The sequence below is a fragment of the Mytilus edulis genome, chromosome 9 (assembly GCF_963676685.1).
Source record: "Mytilus edulis chromosome 9, xbMytEdul2.2, whole genome shotgun sequence".
NCBI classification, from domain to species: domain Eukaryota; kingdom Metazoa; phylum Mollusca; class Bivalvia; order Mytilida; family Mytilidae; genus Mytilus; species Mytilus edulis.
This window is the reverse complement of record NC_092352.1, coordinates 25,979,524-25,998,639: the sequence shown is the minus strand read 5'-3', so window position 1 is coordinate 25,998,639 and position 19,116 is coordinate 25,979,524. Positions and strand designations below refer to the sequence as shown.

The 19,116-nt window shown below is 32.1% G+C and overlaps 1 protein-coding gene across 7 annotated transcripts in view; it reads left to right on the top strand.

Moving 5' to 3' along the window:
* LOC139487912 (sodium/calcium exchanger 3-like) overlaps nucleotides 1-15,158 on the top strand; it is a 34,647-nt gene extending 19,489 nt beyond the window's left edge. For 4 of the 7 annotated variants that reach the window (XM_071273141.1, XM_071273139.1, XM_071273142.1 and 1 more), the window contains 8 exons: nucleotides 3,738-3,970; nucleotides 4,933-5,138; nucleotides 6,255-6,493; nucleotides 7,784-8,016; nucleotides 8,251-8,356; nucleotides 10,963-11,141; nucleotides 12,515-12,844; nucleotides 13,942-15,158. In XM_071273141.1, the coding sequence (XP_071129242.1) occupies nucleotides 3,738-3,970; nucleotides 4,933-5,138; nucleotides 6,255-6,493; nucleotides 7,784-8,016; nucleotides 8,251-8,356; nucleotides 10,963-11,141; nucleotides 12,515-12,844; nucleotides 13,942-14,181 (1,766 nt within the window). In that variant the 3' untranslated portion in view covers nucleotides 14,182-15,158. Of the gene's footprint in view, nucleotides 1-646; nucleotides 698-3,737; nucleotides 3,971-4,932; nucleotides 5,139-6,254; nucleotides 6,494-7,783; nucleotides 8,017-8,250; nucleotides 8,357-10,962; nucleotides 11,142-12,514; nucleotides 12,845-13,941 lie in introns of all 7 variants that reach the window. The other 3 variants (XM_071273138.1, XM_071273136.1, XM_071273137.1) reach the window with 1 other exon arrangement.
* The last annotated feature ends 3,958 nt before the right edge of the window (nucleotides 15,159-19,116 follow it).

Genomic DNA, 19,116 nt, shown 5'->3' with positions numbered 1-19,116 from the left:
CCGGATTTTTACGAGAAGGGTCACGCTAAGGTCACTTTCCATGCGGAAAATATGTCGGCGAATTGCTCCCTGGAAGCAAGCAATTAAAAAAAGTAACCTTCTTCTAAATGTGAACAAATTAAAGAATTTTCTTCAGAAAAACGTATATGTACATAAGTTTTATATCGAAAACTATCCATTTAGTTATAAAAAAAAATGCATCATTTTTCTTTAATTTGAGGTTTCATATGACTTTAATATCGTACTGTATTGTAATTTACTCAAAATAGAACATTTGTCATATTAGTCTGCATACTTTTTAAATTATGCATATGTGAATCACGGGTGTAGTAAATAAATAAAGAATAAAGCAAAAAGGTGGTAAAGATAAAGCACAAGCTGACACCACAGTAGAATTTGTAGCAACTGTTCAAACACGTCAATATTTAATGGAATATCAGACTAGTTGAACAGAACTGGTGAAATGTCTGACCTACATCTACATATACTTTGTATCTTCACATTTTCAGCACTAGAATGTTTTCGCACATATGCACGTTTCTATTCCGAACGTATATGTATTTCTTAAAACAGTCCATTGTTTTCAGCTGCCCATTCATTTTTAAATTGTTTATTATCGTTCATTTTGAAAGTTATTTTTATATAGGTGAAAAGTCAGATACAACTATAAAGGATGTGAAAGTGCGAATCAGGATAGGTATTGAGTCTAAACAATGCATGGTTATCCCCCATAGTTTAAAATGGAATGATCCTTTGAACATGTGCATGTTAATTCATTCAGTGCCGTTAACAATAAAGCTTCCTTTCAGATCGGTTAATAGTGTATGCGTTAACCATAGTTATTATTTGCAGCAGATTGTATTTAGTAAAAGGTAAGGCTAATTCCCAATGATATTTTTTTTACTCACAAGATCACATCATCATTATCATAAATTTTAAAAAAAAGATGATTATAGATTATATCCATGATGTCAGACAAGACTTATAGTGTCAGCAATATTAAATGATGTAAACATGGGACAATCATTACATTACTTTGGATAGTTTCGTTTTTCTTTTGGAAAGTCATTTATGTTCATTTTTTTGGAGACAAATGCTCAAAAAATCCATTTATCTCTCAAAATCAAAGTTTTGACCAAAATGAAACCTCAATATTTATAATATCGTTTTATGTTCAGATATACTACATTATGTTGATTCAGACGGAAAGCGCACATATGGAGCTTTATTTGTAAATTTCAGTCAAAAATAAGTTTTTGATATAATGATCCCAGTGTGAAATATTTATTGGAAATTAGTCCTACCTATATGTATTAATTTTCATGTTGATTGTTTATACCTCCTAGACTCAAGTTAGTTAGACGTAGATTTTTTATCTTTCACTCTTCGTTATGTTAACAATATTTCTGGCAATGCAGAATCTAAAAAGTAGAAGAAAACTAAAACTATTGTTATCTTACTTTAACTATTTTCAATATAAAATCAAAAAAAATCTTAATCTCAGGAAAATATCCAACAATATTTCCAGGATAATATATATTTATATGTTTGAATTTAGATTCTGCACAAACTCTCTGCATGCCTCAATGGTATACTATTATGATTTCTGTATATGAATAGATTACCAAATTGTCATTAATCTGTGATTTCTGGTAAATTATATAGAGTAGAACTGTTTTGTCGATATATAGTCCTGCAACTAAGTGTTATTTATGTTATGGCAAATATGGTGTATAGAGATCTTTAAACCAATTATATCCGGATTGTTCACCAGTGACGACCAGTTAAGTGAACATTACATAGATACGTTTGGTGATATATTGTATGTTTCAAACACTAAATTTCTCTCAGTAAATAAAATGTTTTAACTAGTTTTAGAGAACAATGAACAGGCTTTGAAGTTATTCTTACGTCAAGTTATAGTTTTGTCACTTCACAACTAGTTCATTGCTTCTCCTGTACTGATAAAGACATTACTTTTAACTAAATGCGAGCTCACATATGTGTTTTTTAAGAATATAAATGGAGTTGAAACAATCACCGAGTTGTAAATGTTCATATTTGCGTCATCTCAGGATGGTCTGATGCCAAAATTACCTCTAGGCATGCAAACTGTCATATTCCCGAATGGTTTTTAAGACATAGACTGTTCATCCCTAAAGGGCGATTAGATTTCCCTGACAGTTCATTGTTTCTCAATGAATAAAATCAAACCCAATAGAATTGAAAAAATCTAAATGGTAGAAAAGCTGCGTGTGACTTAAGCCAAATAAATTTGTCTTGTAAATAACTAAATATTTAAAAATAAATATTTACCACTAGAACTGCAACTTTTTGTATGAGGTTTCGAGAAAAATATCGGCTTTTATCACACATCTTTGCCTCTGTAATTCAGACTTAAAAGACTGGAAATATTCAACAAATATACAACAAAAAGTTGCCATATGAATAGCATAAAAGTTTTATTAAAATGATTAGTTTGTTTTTGTTTTCAACTAGCTTCTATAGTATATAACATTAACGGTACAAATTTTTCTACTTTAAACCATCTTCAGAGAATAAGATTCAATAGTCGGGCTTACAATCTCTGTAATTATTGACTTACCAAATATACATGGAACATTATTGACATATGTTTTAATTGGCTTGTAAGGTTAAAATCAAAAAGTTAATATCGGGAAAAAAATCGTCTCATGCTTTGAAATTGCAAATTTATAATAAATCGCTTTAATATTTCAAAAATCTTTATTAACTATGTACCAGCGAGGACAAGTTCAACATGGAAAGTACATCAAATTTGCTTTCTCTTGTATCTGTATGTATTTCATTAAATAACATATAAATTAATTATAACCGAGAATATATCCTGTTAAGGCAATTCTTAACCATCGATCAAAAAAAGCTCTTTTGATAATTAGTTCATTAATGGTAATATAGATATGTGTTTGGTTCGTAATATTAACTTTAATGTTCATAACAACATTTTTTATATATATCCGCATATAATTTTTTGGTCGTATAGAGATTTTCGACAGAAACAAATCTGATAATGAAATTTTACATCATTTTATCTAATTCCACAACGCTTGGTACTGTCAAACATACAAATTTGAGTCCCAATGAACTAGTTATTGTTTTTTTCTGTTGCATCATCGATACAAAAAGTAAATGGCAAACTGCGTTTTTTTATCTTAATTTAAAACATTTGCAGCATTAATCTCAACCAAGAGACAAATTGAGCTGTTCATACTTACACCAATTAAATTTGACAAATAAGTGAGTAAAAAACCGAGGGATAAAATAAAAAAAAATCCTTAAAAAAAGAAATTATTCATTTGTATTCATCCCGTATTATTAAAGGTAAATGCAGAAATCAGGGGAAACATATTCGATAACTATTCTGATGTCATAACAAATAACTTCAAAAACTTTCTTTCATATATATCGTCTCTCAAATGGTAATTGTTTTTGTATTCAACAGGTAGAGTCAATTCAGAATATGAAATGTTCATCAATTCTACAGCTGTCTACGCGAATCAAAAATATAATTCTAAGACATATGTATTTAGTAATTTTGATTCATAAAAGTTGCGTTGTTTGATAATCATGTTTAAATTGAATATAAAGATTTTGGTTCAAGTATGTAATCTATTAATAACCACGTTTTCCTTCCTTCAAACATAACCCTATCATCAAATTTTGTATAAGTATCTTAATTTATTCTCAAATTCACACAGATTTTGACCACTGTCCTGATGCAAGTGCAGAAGAAGAGAGAGCAGAAATCATTCACCTGGCGAAAGAATTAGGTAGAAATAGGGAAATATCAGAGGAAAAAGCAGCAAAGTTGGCCGCTGCTAAAATCGCTCAAGGAGAACACCATAGTTCAATGTGGTATAAAGTAAATGCCAGGCGAGGCTTTTCAGGAGGCCATAAACTTATACCCAAGATCAATTCTACACTCAAAGAGGTTAGTTTCTTATAACATGCTTTTGCTAAACCACAAAATCGTTGAGTGAATGTGCATAATATGCCGGAAATTTTCATTGTACCCTAATGTTTTGAAATAATACAGGTGTTTTAACTAGTTTACAACAGATTTAAATGGTTTTTGCAATAATGTTGTAAAAATTATTACTCAACTATTCAACGAGATACTGATATTGACGTGATGCGACTTATTTAGTTTTGACATTTGCATATTGTATATCACAGGACCCAAATGAAGTTTATTCAATTAGAACATAGAAAAAACTACGTAATACTACCACTATATGAATTAATTGACAAATTCGATTTTTTCCACCAATAATTGACCATGGACATGCAAAACAAAATATTATTGTATCGTATATTGTTTAAAATTTATTTCAGACTTATCTTATATATGTTTTTGCTGTTTTGCTTTATTCGAAAATTTTAATGCGAAAAATATCCAATTTCTACGTAAAATTACGTAGATGTTTTTTGCTGAAGTTGAGCCTTCTACACTTTTATGCAATCTAGTCATGTTAAAGAATTACGAATGTTGAAGCAATTATTCTCGATCGTTTTTCCTCCCAATTATAAGAAAAAAGCTAGTGGTAAGACATTGCCATACAATATGGACAAATATTTTCTAACTAAAATACTAGAAAATAATAGAATAATAATGAAAAATAAGCATTTCGGATCCAGCTTATGATTTTAAAGCAACAGCTATCTGGGGCTTGGTCTCTTAAATTGTTTCATTAAAACAACAGGTTTACTTTTGCAGAGAAAAAAATTTTGTTTGAGCTTTATTTCAAGTGAATGAATATGTATGGACAGCTGAAGAAAGTCAAAGTAATGGTATTATTTCATCACTAATGTGTGTTGTGTTGATTAAATTGATATTAAATTAAAACACAATTTATCATTTTATTGAATCTGTGGATATGCTTTTCATTTCAGCTTTATGAAAATGTAAAAATGAGGCAGTCTCAAATGTTGTCCGACATTGCGTCTACTGCAAGTATCAATTTCATCGATCTCAGTGATGGAGGAACCACTGCTGTAGTCGAGTTTACCGCTTCCTCGTGTGCTGTTCTTGAAAATGAAGGCAAAGTCAGAATAGGAGTTAGGCGTATGGGAAAAATGGATATACCAGTTACAGTACTGTAAGAGCGATTGATGTTAACTAATTAATTAGTGTAAAGCTAAACATTTATCTCAAGGATTCATTTTAATTTCCACTCTCAAAGAGGAGAAAACTTATAAGTTGAAAACAAATTGTCAAAGACATGGAAAAATTAAAAAGTAAAAACGACCAATAGACAAATAGTTATATACTCAACACGAAATATGTTTCTACTGAATCACCTAAATACTTTATTATCTGTTATCTCTTTGTTTTGTTATTACAGCCTAACACCAAATTGTCAAAAGTCCAGTGGTAGTAATTTTTTGGCATGATGATTATTCTAAATAAGGCAACAGTAACTTTCTTTAAATGATTTTCATATCTCACAAATCGATCAGGGTGACATGGAAGGCAATTAACAAAGTTCAAACTATCGCAATATATATAAGAACACAATCGTTAATGTTACAGATAAGACTAGTATTCATATATCTTCAGACCTAAGGATGCGATAACATTTCGCTAGTGAAATGAGACACAGATACATCCCATCGGTCAACCAATGATTGTTGATGAACGTAAATCTTAAGAAGTAACGATTTCAGTCTTATTAATATAATCGTTGGTGCAGTTTTGTATTAGGAGCACACCCCTGTTAATAAAGTCGATAATGTTTAAACATGCTTGAGCGTAGCTTGAGCGTATCACTAGCCCAGTAGCCAGCACTTCGTTGTTGACACGAATATCAATTATATGGTCATTTTTATAAAAAAAATCTTATCTGCAAAAGTATGAATTATTCTAAATACTAAGGATTTTGTTATCCCAGGCATGTATAACCTTATCCGTATTTGGCACAACATTTTGAAATTTTGGGTCATATTTGAAAAATTGTCAAATCTTTATGTCGTACGCTTTGAGAACATATAATAATAACACTAAGTACTCCATTGTTGTTCGATGGATACATTAAACAAATAAAAAAAACCTAGATAGCAGTGAATCTTTGTTTGAATCGACCTTATCTATCATGAAACAATCAAGAAGTCAATTAATACTGTATGAACCATCCTAATGTATAAGTTAAGTTTATCCTTTATCATATATGTCATTGTTAACTTGACATAAATTTGTATATTTTTTCCAATTACAGAGTGGAAACTATCGATGGAACAGCTGACGCCGGTAGTGATTATAAACCATTGAAGGAATATGTAGAATTTGCACCCAACGAATCATTACGTGAGGTATATGTTGAAATTGTGGATGATGATATATGGGAACCAGATGAATTTTTCTTCATTAAATTATATCTTCCAGAGGAAAAAAAGCAAAGCGATGTCGTCATTGGGAAGGTCTCCATAAATCAAATAACTATTATTAACGATGACGGTAAGACTTTTAATATAGATGACAGTAAATTGTCTCGAGAGAAAATTTATATGAGAAATACAACAAACTAGTCTTTTTATATACTTTAAGACTTTATGTTAATTAGTTACTCCTTGTTGTTTTACCTGTCTGTCTGTTTACTGTAACACGCATTGTTCATACTTTTTAAAACGGATACATGCGTTTTAAAAAGTTGGTTTGATATTTTCTTTATTTAGAGTAAAACAAACTGTTTGTATACTTTTTTGTATGCGAATATACCTACTACTATAATCGTGAACAAATGGGACTGGTTATATTCATTGCTACCTGCTTATTTCTTTTCGTCCTACCAATAAGGTAAATAATGTCAAATACTGAATCAATTTATACTCTAAATTTCATTTCCGAATAACTATCTCGTTCAGTTTAATTTTCTCCTAATTGAAAATCAAAACGTTGTGATGAAAGTTTGGCCCGACATTTTTACCGAACTTACTATCAATGTTAAATAACAGACTAAACGGGTATCTTTTTATGAAACAATGAGAAAACATGTCACTAGAAATTTGAGATAAACAAATAGCATCGGTCAACCAATACCAACTAACCACCATAGTTAGAATGAAATTCAAAACAGTGTGGCTGTGGCCATTGATTGACACATTAAATTCATCCATTGACTGGGACAATTTTCATGAACGTTTGTCTGTAACGACCACTGTTCACGACGTACCTACGATAGACATTTAAACTGTGGGGTCACCAAAGGTTTCTTAACGCCTTAAATTATAAAATAATTCAAAAAATTAATCAGGAATAACCTTTATGTTTTGATTTATATAATTGATATAAATCAAAACATCGTGTTATTTCTGATTAGTTTTTCGAATTACTTTATTAAGGTGTTGAGAACCTTTGGCGACCCCATAGTTTAAGTGCCTTTAAACAGTACATAGTGAGCAGTGGTCGTTACATACAAACGTTCACCTAAATTGTCCCAGTCAATGGATGAATTTAATGTGTCAATCAATGGCCACAGCCACACTGTTTTGAATTTCATTCTATATTCAATTTGAAATACCTTATTGGTTTCACAACCTTCTCAAATACTAGTTATCAAAAACCTCATAAAGGTTAAATTTCATATCAGGTTGATATTGTTGGAATATCCTTTTAAAATGTATGAATATGTATGTAAAAATTATAACACATTAAATGAATATAGTAAGTCAACGTAAAAAGGGTCAACAACCATATAGCATTGTCAAAAATCTACTCCTATATTCTTATATTGTTTTGGCATTTCAGAACCTGGGAAATTTGAATTTTCAAAGCCAAGTTACATCGTTCGTGAAAGCAATTCAACTGCTCAAGTAATCATAAAAAGAATAAATGGAGCTGATGGGTCAGTATCGATCAAATGGAAGACAACTGACATGTCAGCCAAACATAACGTTGATTTCATCGGGGGACAAGGTGATCTTACTTTTAACCACGGAGAAACCAGTAAAACATTGTCTTTTGCCATTATGGATTCTATGGTATGATTTTAGATAAAGATTAAATCTAGTTTAGTACAATATACTCTTATAGTTTTAAAATTGTGCTTGTGTATAATTACACCATTACAATTGACCAACAATTAATTTAAAGGGGAGTCCAATGCAAGTGTAAACATTACTATTAAATAGTAAGCTCAAAACAATGGTTTACTGCAATACATTAATTTACATACATAAAGTTAGAAATGTTTTAAAAAGTTTTGCTCTTTTCAGTTACCAGAAAGAGATCACAGTTTTCAGGTAGAAATATTTGGTCCTGATGGAGGGGCACAAGTTGGAAAAATAGGGAAGACTATTGTTACATTAGTAACAGATGCAGGTAAATTCATTAAATACATGTAACTTAGATAATTTTGAAGCCTCGCATCGATTTCGAATACAGTTTTCATAGCACTGACATTGACAAATGCGTCATAACCAAATCTTTCAAAATCTCTTGTAACGCCTCTAATACCTGATAATATGCCTTGTGTGTATTTAATCCATTCATTAAGCTATTCATTACACATGAATTCATTTGGTGAAGAGAAAATAATCGTATCGTCTGCATATGAGTTCAATAGCACTTGCGTTCTTTGTTACTTGCATTTTGTTGAGATAAATTATTAAAAAAAAATTCGTTTTTACTGTATTTCATGAGACTGTTCAAAGAAAGAACGATAATGTCCTGTGAACGGTTTGATTTGTTTTATTGTAAACAATCATGAATTGATAAAGTGAAACTCATATTTTGTTTCTAGTAAAACTGATAATAGACGGCTTGGTTCTTTTCAAATTTCAAGAAAAATCAATTACCTAACTTTAATATATCTAGAGGAAGATAGGCCTTTGATTTTTTTTCAACTACACATTTTTGTCTGTACTCGGAGTAAATTTCTTGGTGTTAATACACCCATAGTTGACCCTCAGTTATGTTTAAAATTTCTTTTGTGGAAAATTGTGGATTAAACATTAGATTTTCATTTTAGGCAAATTAGAGGGTTTGTTTTGTATACATGTACTAAGTCCAAATAATTATTACGTCTGGCAAGGCTATTTTATTATTTTTCTGTGACGCCTTCCTACGACGTCATAACGCTGAAGCCATTTTTTACATCTGGAGTTTGAGTGCAAATTTTGGGGGGAACTTAGACACCTAATTTTGACATGAAATTTTCATTGCCGGTTAGAAATGTTTACGTAGTTACAAAGTCCTACATTTTTTGTGCTTATTGATGTAAAATATTTCCAGAAATATCCAAAAGAAAAGATGAAATAAGGTACGATTCCATTTGAGGTGGGCAAATATTTAAAAAATAAATAAAATAGCCTTGCCAGACGTCATAATTATTTGGACTAAAAGAGGGACGAAAGATACCAAAGGGACAGTCAAACTCATAAATCTAAAACAAACTGACAACGCCATGGCTAAAAATAAAAAAGACAAACAGAAAAACAATAGTACACACGACACAACATAGAAAACTAAAGAATAAACAACACGAACCCCACCAAAAACTAGGGGTGATCTCAGGTGCTCCGGAAGGGTAAGCAGATCCTGCTCCACATGTGGCACCCGTCGTGTTGCTTAAGTGATTACAAATCCGGTAAATAGTCTAATTCGGTAGGTCATGTTCATGAAAGGGAAGGGGATTGTAGTTACGACGTAAGGAACATATCCGATATCATTTGTGAAACGGTTATTCCATAACGGTCAACCAACTCGTGATGGCGTCCGTAAAATTTACGAAGGGATGATTTCAACTTCACCATTTGGAACTCTTGGTTTAATAGCTTCCTTGTGAGCAGCAAACCTCTATCAAGAAAATCATGATAGGAAATGCAAGCACGGGAATATCGTATCAATTGGGAGATATATACCCCGTATGCAGGTGCTGCTGGAATGTTGCTACTTAGAAATGGAAAGTTCACAATTGGAAAGCTGAAATCATCTCTTTTGTCGTAAAGTTTTGTTTTCAACCGACCCTCATTGTCAATTTCTAGATGTAAGTCAAGATATGAAGCCGACTCTTCTTTTTGAGATATTGAGATATTTTTGAGATATTGAGATAAGACGTGGCACGGTACTTGTCTATCCCAAATTCATGTATTTGGTTTTCATGTTACATTTGTTATTCTCGTGGTGTTTTGTCTGATGATTGGTCTGTTTCTGTGTGTGTTGCGTTTCGATGTTGTGTCGTTGTTCTCCTCTTATATTTAATGCGTTTCGCTCGGTTTTGGTTTGTTACCCCGATTTTGTTTTTTGTCCATGGATTTATGAGTTTTGAACAGCGGTATACTACTGTTGCCTTTATTTAACTGTATCTGTAGTATCCTTTATCTCTAGTTCGATTGGATAGATGCGTTCCACATAGTCACCAAATTTTGAATTGTTTAGTGAAAGAACATCATCTATATAGCGGAAAGTAGAGTTAAAGGATATTGCTAACTTCTTATCTTTCTTCCTAAGAAGTTCCTGCATGAAGTCAGCCTCATAATAATAAAGAAACAAGTCGGCGAGTAGAGGGGCACAGTTTGTTCCCATTGGAATGCCGACAGTCTGTTGAAAAACACGTCCTCCGAACGTAACAAATATGTTGTCAATCAAGAAATCAAGCATCTTGATAATATCAGTTTCAGAGAATTTTTTGTTTGAATCAGAGTGATTCTTTACAAAGTAGGATTTATCCCTCCCTAAGACAAGATACTTGTATCTACGTTGGCCATTCTTTTTTATGAAGCAAAGTAATATCAACTCTTTCAATTTGTCTTTTAGTTTGGAATGTGGAATACTTGTGTACAGGGTAGAAAAGTCTAACATGTACTATGATATGTCTTTAGATTAAAAATGATACAGAAACATGTGTATTGGCTTTCTCATGGTAAATTTGCAGCGTAATATTTGACTTGTGTGACAATTGTATTTAAATGTTTTTGAACTTTCAGAATTTGACGGCCTTGTGTCAAGAATTGCAAATCAAACAAAACAGAACCTTGACGGTATTCGTCTAGATACATCGTCATGGAAGCAACAGTTTCATGAAGCCATGAATGTCAATGGTGGAGACATAGATGAGGCATCTGCGTTTGATTATATCATGCATTTTCTCTCATTTTTCTGGAAGGTTATTATATGATTCTATTTTGTACTATTACACTGCGAATGAGACAACTCTCTGCCAAACTCATCCTGCAGCGTCAGCTATTAACCGCCCCGAAATGACAAATGTCAAACAATTCAAATGAGAATATTAATATATGTACAAAATATTGAACGAAAAACAAATATGATTTACGACAACCAAGGAATAAGAGGCTCCTGATTTAAGACAGGCACATACAGGTCACAACATCTTTAAGCAAATTTATCCTAGGACATGTTATTTTTTTTTTTTTTTATTTCAAACGCTTTTGTGACCCAAAATGTGTTCCTGTGAAAAAAGTTCCAGTGGAACTCATATCACAGGAAATATGTTCTGGGTGAACTTTTTTCACAAATAGTTTCTATATAATTTGTTCCCTCTATAAAATAAGTTCCACACTTTACCTGGTGAAATAAGTACCGGGTTAGTAAAATTCGTTCCTTACCTAATGAAATAAGTTCTGGGTTTGTGAGATGTGTTCCTCACCTGGTGAAATAATTTCCTTGTCTGTGAAATATGTTTCACTTGTTAAACAAATTATCGTATATACTAAGCATTTGGCATCAGTGAGTTTAAAGGTATAATTCAAGTGCATTATAAAAATAAGCATTATATTGATGAAATAATAAATAAGAAGTGTAAATCATCCTATTCGGATCCGTGGGAATATAGCAAATGTTTTATTATATACTCCATAAAAACATCACTTCTGAGCCAGAAAAGAGTAGAATAAGAAAAATCATTAAGAAATAAGAAAAAAAAATATAGTAAAAGATGAATATTATGTACTACTTTTAAAAGGACAAAATGACTGATCAATGATAATGTATCAAAAGACATGTAGAAACGTAAGACACACACTGTTTTAAAACTGTGCCATGACCTAAGTATAGGTATGACTTATATGCTTTTGAAATTATTGACCTTCCAAACTTTTGGTCGTTATAGCACCTGGTGAAAGTTACTTGTATTCAAAAACACTTTTCGTGCGAACTGAAATGAGGATTATATGTTTTTTTCTCTTTAGGACGCTGAACTGTTTTGGATTTGAATTACTTTCGAAATTATCAGTAGAAATTCATATAAATGTATTTCAACATTGACTCTTAATCGGATGATACCGTTGTGGATCGACAGTTGAACTTAAGTGTTTTATATCAAGTAGTCGAATATCGATATAAATCCATCACCATAACAGTAAAGTTCATGTCATATATGGTAACATGCACTTTAAATGGAGTAAGCTATGGAAACTCGTAACTATCTATTAAATACAAAAATATGCTCTAACACTTTGCAGATAAAAACAGATTTTAACACTAAAATCATAATATAATGATGTGCTTTTGTTACAGGTGTTTTTTGCATGTATACCACCTACATCTATCGGAGGAGGATGGGTAACATTTGTTGTTTCATTGTTAGTAATAGGCCTTCTAACCGCCGTTGTTAATGACCTTGCTACAATATTTGGGTGTTTAATTGGACTAAAAGACACTGTTACAGCAATCACATTCGTGGCACTAGGCACAAGTATGCCGGACACATTTGCTAGTAAGCTTGCAGCAATCAATGAAAAATACGCAGACTGCTCAATCGGAAATGTCAATGGAAGTAACGCAGTAAATGTGTTTCTCGGACTAGGTCTCCCTTGGCTGTTAGCAGCATGTTACTGGGAAGCGAAGGTAAGCCTATATGCAAATACAAAGTCGTTTATTCGACCCTCAGACATCAGGTTATTTAATGAAACATTAGCGGTCAAATTAAAAAAAAAATCGTACACTATATCGGCACATATAAGAGTTCAAGTTACGTTTTTATAAAACAGGGAAAATACCCTTTACTTTTATTTATGTATGTTTACTTCCCAAAACAATTTTTGGTGTGCCTGTATACGATCTGCAACAATATTTAGGGTTCGCAGTGCTCTTCAACTTCGTCTTTTGTTTATGAAAATTTCTCAAAGGGCAATAACCCTGAACCAACCATTAGCAGTTGAAAGGCAACATGAATCATTTGTGTAAATCATCTGAAAACAAAAATGTATAAGATAGAATGATAGATTATCAAACACCTTAATTATGCATCGCATCAGAGAGGCGGTTATAATCACTGCAACAATTATCTACAATCAAATATACAATATTTCCGAAGTTCATATGATTTAGAAATATCTATATTGCTATATCAAGTCAGAAATATGACAGTTGTTATTAATTTGTTTTATGTGTTTGAGCTTTTGATATTGCCAACTGCTTAGAGACTTTCCGTTAGAAATTTTCTTTGGCGTTCGGTAATTTTGTAAATTACTTTTTTCTATAACAATGACAATCGTGATAATAATAGCACAAAAAACGACGACAAAAAATTGCAGGAATGCCTCTTTATGGACCTTTAATTTACCTTGGATTTCCGTATTTTTTGTTGAATATTGGAGACGGAGTGCGTCTGTCCTAATTATCAACAGTGAGGTAAGTGATATTTTCGAAACCAAAGAGAATGATGCCGCTTACCAAATCGTGTTTGTCCACAAAAATACACATTTGCCAAGGAAGTAAAGAAAGGCGAACACGTGTCGACATATAGGAAATTCAAATGGGAAGGTGGTACACACGTTGGTTGTAATGTATTCAAGTCTGTAACATTGAATCGGTCAATCAAAGTAACAGAAATTGTAGGAATTTATTCCATGTGTACAACTATGATCACAATATGCGTTTCTATTATGCAAGTTATACTATTGAATATAATCTAACGAGGTATTAATTTTTTTCTATTTCAGGATATGCAGTTTGATTACCCGGCTGGTTCACTTGGCTTTAGTGTTGTTATCTATCTTACTTGTGCTTGCGTAGCAATTTTCGTATTATTAGTGAGAAGGAAAATGTCCATGTTTGGTAACGCTGAACTTGGTGGACCTGTAAAAGCAAAATGGGCCACTGGCTTTATTGTTTTTATATTGTGGTTACTTTATATAGTTATTTCGTCACTAGAAGCATATGATCTGATTGAAGGTTTCTAGATGAAAATTATATATACAAGATCTTCAAACTTAATTGAGTTCTCAAATAAAACATATGCAAACAATAAGTGTTATATTTGAATCTCACACTTTGTTGAAAATCGCAAACTTCAATTTCAATTTCAATAAAAGATATTAAAAACCAAAAGCAAAATTGAAACAAATCGAGTTATGAATAAAACACTTTCATTTACATCTTGAACTTTTCATGAAGGGAATACTTTTTTTCAAGCTTTACAAATTACAAAACAATGTACTGTATATTGAATGCGAAATTATTGCGTTTAAACATGATCTTACTTTGGTACTTCGTACTGTCACTTTTCTTTGATCTTCGAAAAAAGTTAAAATGGAGAGATTAAACCCTATATTTATAGTGATACCGGATACTTTAAGAGTGTTCATCCTGTTATTGATGTATTTTTATCTTTTTAAAAATCATTAGTGCTACATATGTTTTTAAGATATCCAGTTATAAGTATAAACATGTCATAAATAACGTCAATAATAAGCATAATCCTGATTGTGAACGTTATTTCTTATTTACCTTGAACAAACAATTGTTGTATTTTTAACATGCACTATGACCAGAAAATAAGTTTATAATTGTGATACAAATGTTTTTTTTACTCATGTTATCTCTTTATTCTACTATAATTGTTCATATTATGCAAATGATATATTCATGCTTGTTTAATTTTTACATCCGTAAATTAAAAGTGCGTCTTTAAAACTTTAATATACATGTAAGAATTTACTTTTGTTAACTAAGCAATATACTTGGATTACAGAATTGAGTATTAATGTTAAAGATCTGCAGCTCACATGAAGTGAAATAGTGATGTGATTAAAAGACTTTGACTGATTCCACTTTTGTTGCATTTCGCTGCAGTATTATCTGTGATAGAATCTTCGTCTTTATATTTATAACGAATGTTACTTTGACTTCATTTTATTAAAAAAAAGTCAGTCTTTCATCTTTATTCTTTTCTTAACAACCAGTGTGAATGTGTTGTGTTTGTGTCTGAATTTCACGATTTATTTTGCTTAATAGGCAAATGTTATGTGTCGCTTGTTGTACATGATTGCCACTTCGAAAACCGTTTCAATAACATGGGTTAAAATGGTATGATCAGGATATGAGGTTGACTTGACTGTTTTTGTGCTATACTTTAATTCAAGTTCGATGGCATAGATGCATTCAACAGTCACCAAAGTATATGAATAATTATTATTAGTGAGTGGAGATCATCTTTAAAGCGGAAGTGAGGTCAATGATTTATTCTTTTCAATCTTCCTGGGATTCTCTTATATAAAATTTGTCTCATATGAAGACATATCAGCATGAAAAAGAATGCCGAATGGTTTTTGAAAAACACATTCTACAAACGCAACAGATATGTCTGGTCCATACAACAATTTAAGCATTTTGACTGTGTAAGTCACAGATGTTTTTAGTGAATCAGAGTGATTAAATTACAAAATATAAAACAAGATGCCTATATCTGCGTTGAATATTCTTTAAAAAAAAACCCACACAAAGTAAGATTATTTCTTTTAATGTGATTTTACATTTAAATTTGAAATACTAATTCAAAGGCTAGCAGAGTCAATTTTTATATACTGTTGCAAGAGGAAACATGCAGAGTGTATTCACTCTAGAATATCTTTTGAGTTTATTGGTATCGACATACTGTTCATACCTCCCCTAGAGTAAGTAATGTTGAAGTAACTCTAAACCCCGTTTGACAATAAATAAATGAAGGAATCACATCAACTGCATAAAGAGCGAGAACGGGAGCGTCGACAGCGTAAGCATCTGTTGATATGCTGCCATGTGAATCCACAATAAAGCAAAATATCATGCTCGGAAAAACGACACAATCAGTAAAACTACTGATTTGGACGTCTATTCTATCCAAAGACTCGTGTAGATGATGAGTTGAAATACAGACATGGAGTATTTTGAGTATGAATAGATATAGGAAGATGTGGTGTGAGTGCCAATGAGACAACTCTCCATCCAAATGACAATTTTTAAAAAAGTAAACCATTATAGGTCAATGTACGGCCTTCAACACGGAGCCTTGGCTCACTCCGAACAACAAGCTATAAAGGGCCCCAAAATTACTAGTGTAAAACCATTCAAACGGGAAAACCAACGGTCTAATGTTCTATATTGTGTGATAAATACTCTATTGTTGAAACCTATCGACCCGCTAGATTCAAAATACAAGCATGTATGATATCGAAAAGATCATTCCACCACATCGTGATAGTGACCGTAAATAAAGGTAACAGTAGTATATACCAGTCTTCAGAAGTCATAAATCGATTGAGAGAAAACAAATCCGAGTTACAAACTAAAACTTACTAAACCGTAATTAGTGACGATGACAGTCGTTCCCCTTTATATCTCTGTTTGATCATTTTTCTGCAAGGAACACACTTTTTTCCAACGATGTTCATATTAAGGGCACATACATGAACCTACCGTATCAATTGAGATTGGTAAACGCCATACGCTGCGAAAGGGAGTTTGTAACTGCTGAGAAAAGGAAGTTGACAGTTGGTGGGGTTCGTGTTGCTTATTCTTTAGTTTTCTATGTTGTGTCATGTGTTGTATTGTTGTCTGTTTCTCTTTTTCATTTTTAGCCAGGCGTTGTCAGTTTATATTCGATCTATGAGTTTGACTGTCCCTTTGGTATCTTTCGTCCCTCTTTTAAAAGGATGCAGTCATCACATGTATCGAAGAATCAACTGTAGTCATCCTTTTGCGGGCATACAATACAGTTATAGAGTAGGTAATGACGTTGCTAACGTAAATTGTTATTTTCGCGACGCCAAACTAAGACTTATCGGGAAAAGATTCAGTTTTCGACTAATTTTTATCATTCAAACTGATCTAACTTGAAAACGAGTTCATGAACCCCTCTTTTTTAAAATGCCTTTTGGTAAGATTACGTGAGAAGATTCTGTGTGCCAATTTTAATGAAAACGTCATTATTTAATATCGGTTGAGAATAAGCTTCTCTTATTGGATAAAAAGGGACCACATGACATTTATTATCCATCAGTAATGAATTCAATTGGTCATTTACAGAACGAAACGTACCAGAAAACCGGTCGTTAACGGATTTTCACATGAAAATGACCGATGGGGCGTGGTTTCCGTCTGTTAATGACCGGTGGGGCGTTGATTCTCTGTTTAGAGAGATGTCCCTTCAATAAAACATTTTCCTGTTTTTAATATTATATTTAAGTTGTTGAATTGTTTACCATATGTTTTGGTAAATTATAAAATTATAGAGAACTTGATTTAGTATTCATATACTGAAAAATTGCACTAAAATGAATGGCATTATTGCTATGACTGGTTTTAACTCTTTGCCATAGAAATCGTACAACTACTCGAGTTTGCTTTGGACATTTTGAATCTATGAGAATTTTCTGAAACATGGTTCCTCAATGAAATAAACATAATAGTTTTTGAATAACTGGTCATTATCGTTATATATGGACTGCCCGTAGGATAGTAGTATTGACTGTGACAGCGATAATGACCTCGCCTTCGGCTCAGTCATTATAACTATCTTAGTCAATACCAATGTCCTGTGGGCAGTCCATATATAACGATAATGACCAGTTATTCCAGAACTATTATATAAATAGTGCATTTTTTTTAATTGGAAAAAAATATACAGCTAAAAATGAGTTTTTTTTTCCTACATTCGTGAACATTTGATACGAGTTATTTAAAAAACAAATTGCACAAATTTAAAGGCCATTTATATAAAACAGAATTTACAATAGTTTAACAAAAACATCGTGTGCTTATCTTTTCAAACAAAAAAGTTATGTATGTCTGTCGAAAGGAAAAATACGTCAACAAATCCTAAATTTTGAGCAAATTTATAAAATTTTGACCCCATTTTACTCAAAAAGTAGCACATGAAGGTATATTTTTTATTACATATTTGATTAAACCAGGCAAAAAATGGCCTATATACAAATTGTCAGCAAAATTCAAATATGAAATCAAAACTGTATCGTATGCCCTTAAGTCCATATCGTGGAAACTATTCAGACGTTTTATCTCACACTCACTTGGATATATGAGAGGGAAAGAACTTTGCAAGATATTTTATTCTTTTTTTTCCTTGAGAAGATTTCATACGATATCTGCTTCATATAAGTACAAAAAACAAGTCCGACAACAGGGGTGCACAATAAGCTCCAAGTGAAATGATATTCCACCAAACCTTACACAATGTTCAACGTATTTTTCCCGGGGTCAGAAATGTGCTTAGTTACATTTTGGTCTTTCGAAATAGATGTAGCATGAAGGGTCATTGAACCATTCATTGTTTTTTTTTCTTTGTCTAATTATCACGAAGGCAGTATAATACAGTCTTATTTTATTCAGAAAGAGTATCAACATCTTTTCCTTAATATTCAGCATTGATTCTCAACAAATCGTTTCAGTAATGTGGGTAATTCAAGTTCGATGGCATAGATGCAACTCTCACCAAAGTTTGGAAATGTTGCGTTTTCTTACACTAAGTAGATTCTACTGCTGTCAATCTGTTGTCCTCTATGGTGATGACTAACGCTTTGTTGTTTTTGGTGCGCATTTCTTTTTCTCCAATCATATCTTGCTGACAATTCAAAAATAAGTTAAACTAAACGTGATTCGTTAATGCAAACACCTCGATTTTCCTGAAAACCCGCAAACAGGTGCCTTCGCCGTTGTTTTTGGTAAAACGATTGTTCAGTCGGAAAGCAAGCCCTTAGAAACGACCGTTGTTGCTACTTTCTTAAGACAACAATGGGACTGATATTAAAACCCGTCATTCTGAAATTGCGTTAATTTCGCGGATTTTTTTTTTGGCGCCAATTTGGAAGTTTATCTTTTTTTCAGTTTCCCACTTGCCA